The following is a 3,483-nucleotide window of genomic DNA, read 5'->3' as shown; positions in this document are numbered from 1 at the left end:
TTTTTAGTAGAGACGGGGTTTCACCGTGTTAGCCAGGATGGTCTCGATCTCCTGACCTAGTGATCCGTCCGTCTCGGCCTCCCAAAGTGCTGGGATTACAGGCTTGAGCCACCATGCCTGGCCAACAGATGTTTTATATATAATATCGGAGGCAGAAGTCATAATAGTTAAAAGCATGGATTTTGGGATAAATAGACTCAAATTTAAATCCAGATTCTACCACTTATTAACGGTGTGATCCAAGCTCTCTAAGCCTCCATTTCACCATCTGTGAAACTGAAATAAAAGTAATTTCCCCCTCATAGGGTTGTTGGAAGGGTTATGCAAATCTATGCATGTAAAACACTTAACATAGAGCTTGGTGCTTCAATGAATGTTTGCTGTTATTTTTATCTTGATAAAGTGAGAGGATTTTAGAAAGACGGTGCCATAGGTCTGCTATACTGCTTTTTGTAACAGCTGTTTTGTGGGTTTTTCTTGTTGTTGTTTTGTTTTGATTTTTTCGAGTTGACGACTTGCTCTGTGGCCCAGGGCTGGAATGCAGTGGTGCAATTATACTCCTGGGCTCAAGCCATCCTCCCTCCTCAGCCTACCAAGGTGCTGGAATTACAGATGTGAGCCACTGCACCTGGCTGGTTCATTTGCTTTCTTGAGATCAATTGCATATACCTAGCAAACTGCCTCCACTCCACCCATCTACCCATCCAAAAGGCAGTCTGACAAATATAACTAAAGAAATACAATTAATAATAATACTAAACCCTCTTTCTTATATCTGGTGAATCATCTAAAGTGAAATTTCTCATAGCCCTCCCCTCCCAGTTTAATCCCATTAGATTCAGTTACATTCAGTAGATACATTGAGGGGATTGTGGAGAAACAAAGATAAATCATGTACAGCCTCTATTTAAAAATCAGAGTCTACTGGGCTCCATCACGAGGGACTAGTTGAAAAGACAGTAGAAATATTAAGTGGCAATGCTTTGCTGGGAATAAATCTGTTTAATACAAATGCTGAAGGGAGGAAAAGCAGCTACAATGTAGGCTTGAACTTAGTAAGGGATGCATGGAGTGTGATTGGATTGACTATGCAAGCTACAAATTTAATTTTTAATCCAGTGGCTTTTCCGTGAATACGTAGGCCTCTTTTAGTTACACAAATTTAAAACTTCAGGGTTATATTTTACACCTTTCTCTTTCTCAACTTTCTATATCCCCTATCTATCGATTTGTTCTGTTACAAATACCATGAATCTACACCTTACTTTCTAACCACATTACTATAGCTTTATTCTTGGGCCCTTTTGTACCCAGAGATTATGGAAACACCTTGAAGATTGCAACACCTTCTCAGTCTTCACACTACGGCTTTTCATCTCTCTAACAGGCAAATCTTTATTATTATTATTATTATTATTATTTTATTATTGGGACTGAGTCCCCCTCTATCACCCAGGCTGGAGTGCAGTGGCATGATCTCAGCTTGCTGCAACCTCTGCCTCCTGGGTTCAAGCAATTCTCCTGCCTCAGCCTCCCACATAGCTGGGATTACAGGCATGTGCCACCACATTCAGCTAATTTTTTTTTTAAATTTTTGTATTTTTAATAGAGACAGGCTTTCACCATATTGGCCAGACTGGTCTTGAACTCCTGACCTTGTGATCCACCTGCCTCAGCCTCCCAAAGTGCTGGGATTACAGGCGTGAGCCACTGCGCCTGGCCCAAAAGGCAAATCTAATTGTGTCACTTTGCGAATTGTTTGAATTTATCTATCGTTCCATTAGAGTGTGAGTTCTTCATCAGCGTGAACACTCATTCACTCGGTGCCTAGGAGACCATGGGGATTCAGTACGTGTTAAACAAATGATTTCAGTTCAGAGAATAGTCAGTGAAGTGGGTGCTAGCACCTGTAATCCCAGCTACTCTGGAGTCTGAGGTGGGAGAATCACTTGAGTCAGGAGTTCAAGACCAACCTGGACAACATAGAAAGACTCTGCCTTTAAAAAACAATTAAAAAATTAGTCGTATGTGGTAGCATGTACCTGTAGTCCCAGCTTCTTGGGTGGCCAAGGTGGGAAGATAGCTTGAGCACAGGAGTTCGAAGTTACAGTGAGCCATGATTGAACCACTGCACACCACTCTGGGTGACAGCAAGACCTCATCTCTAAAAACTTTAGGCAATTGATATTTTCAAGAAGGATTTCGTTTATTTATTTCTTTTTTTGAGACAGGGTCTCCCTCTGTTGTCCAGGGTGGAGAGCAGTGGTGCAATCACATTGCTCACATCTCACTGTAGCCTTGACCTCCCTGGCTCAAGTGATCCTTCCACCTCAGGCTCTTGAGTAGCTGGGACTATAGGTACACGCTTCCACACCCAGCTAATTTTTCAGTCTTTGTAGAGATAGGGTCTCTCCATGTTGCCCAGGCTGGTCTCAAATTCCCGGGCTCAAGCGATCCTGGCCTCACCCTCTCAGAGTGCTGGGATTATAGGCATGAGCTATCATACCTAACTTCAAGAAGGACTTTGTAATGTACGTAGTCTTGCTCTTCATAACCCATGAAAAGGAGCAGCAAACAAACCCAGTAAATCATATGACAAGATTAGTGTCATGTGCTTTACTCAAAATGACAACTGGTGAATTAAAGCATTAGACTTACCAGTCAATAGATCCTTGTTTAGATTTTCTCTGCTTACAGAAAGGATATACTGCAAGAAAAGTAGAGTAGATACTGTTTGTTTCTGGTGAATAGACAAATATAATTCTAAGTTATTCACTCAGCAATAAAATATATTTATTATTTAGCAGAGGATTGCAAGCTTAATTTTGTAACCATTTTGCTAAGTGACCTTTGTTTTTTTTGTTTAAAAAAGAACACTTTAGCCAAACACATATAATACAATATCCAAGTTTATGCTTAGGCTTTTTCAAAGTTTAATACTTTAAAAAATCAAATCCTTCTCTTGTAGCTAAAATATAATTTTCATCAAGAGAGTTCTATATCAAAAACAAATCATAAATGTAATATTTTCAGCTTAGGTCTCCAAATTTAGCTCTTAGAAAAACTTCAGTCATGACAGTATCACTAGAATCAAAGTGTTATTTCCTGAAGAGACAACTTTGAAGGCTTTCATTTCAATGTAAAAGGTGTGTGTGTGTGTGTGTGTGTGTGTGTGTGTGTGTGTGTGTGTTGGTTGTGGTAGGGATGAAGGTTGATAGGAATAGGACCAGTCCTTTGGAACATGTGTTGGTTGTTTCTAACTTTATAGGACAATTCAGCAAAGCTGACCCTCTCCTGAGGCAAGGTAGGCACAGTGCCTATGGGCCTACAATACTTTTTTTTTTTTTTTTTTTGAAACAGAGTCTTGTTCTGTTGCCCAGGTTGGAGTGCAATGGCAAGATCTCAACTCACTGCAACCTCCACCTTCCGGGTTCAAGTGATTCTCCTGCCTCAGCTTCCCAAGTAGCTGGGATTACAGGTGCT

At 40.6% G+C, this 3,483-nt stretch overlaps 1 protein-coding gene across 1 annotated transcript in view; it reads right to left on the bottom strand.

Annotated features, from left to right (window-relative positions):
- The window catches only part of KMO (kynurenine 3-monooxygenase (kynurenine 3-hydroxylase)), a 48,961-nt gene that overhangs the window by 22,596 nt on the left and 22,882 nt on the right, over positions 1–3,483 (bottom strand). The window contains exon 5 of the mRNA XM_011955688.1: positions 2,659–2,707. Within this exon, the coding sequence (XP_011811078.1) occupies positions 2,659–2,707 (49 nt within the window). The remainder of the gene's footprint in view (positions 1–2,658; positions 2,708–3,483) is intronic.

Source organism: Colobus angolensis, unplaced genomic scaffold, assembly GCF_000951035.1.
Source record: "Colobus angolensis palliatus isolate OR3802 unplaced genomic scaffold, Cang.pa_1.0 Scaffold40, whole genome shotgun sequence".
Taxonomy (NCBI): domain Eukaryota; kingdom Metazoa; phylum Chordata; class Mammalia; order Primates; family Cercopithecidae; genus Colobus; species Colobus angolensis.
The sequence above is the reverse complement of the archived record's forward strand: the minus strand, read 5'-3'. Positions and strand labels throughout refer to the sequence as shown.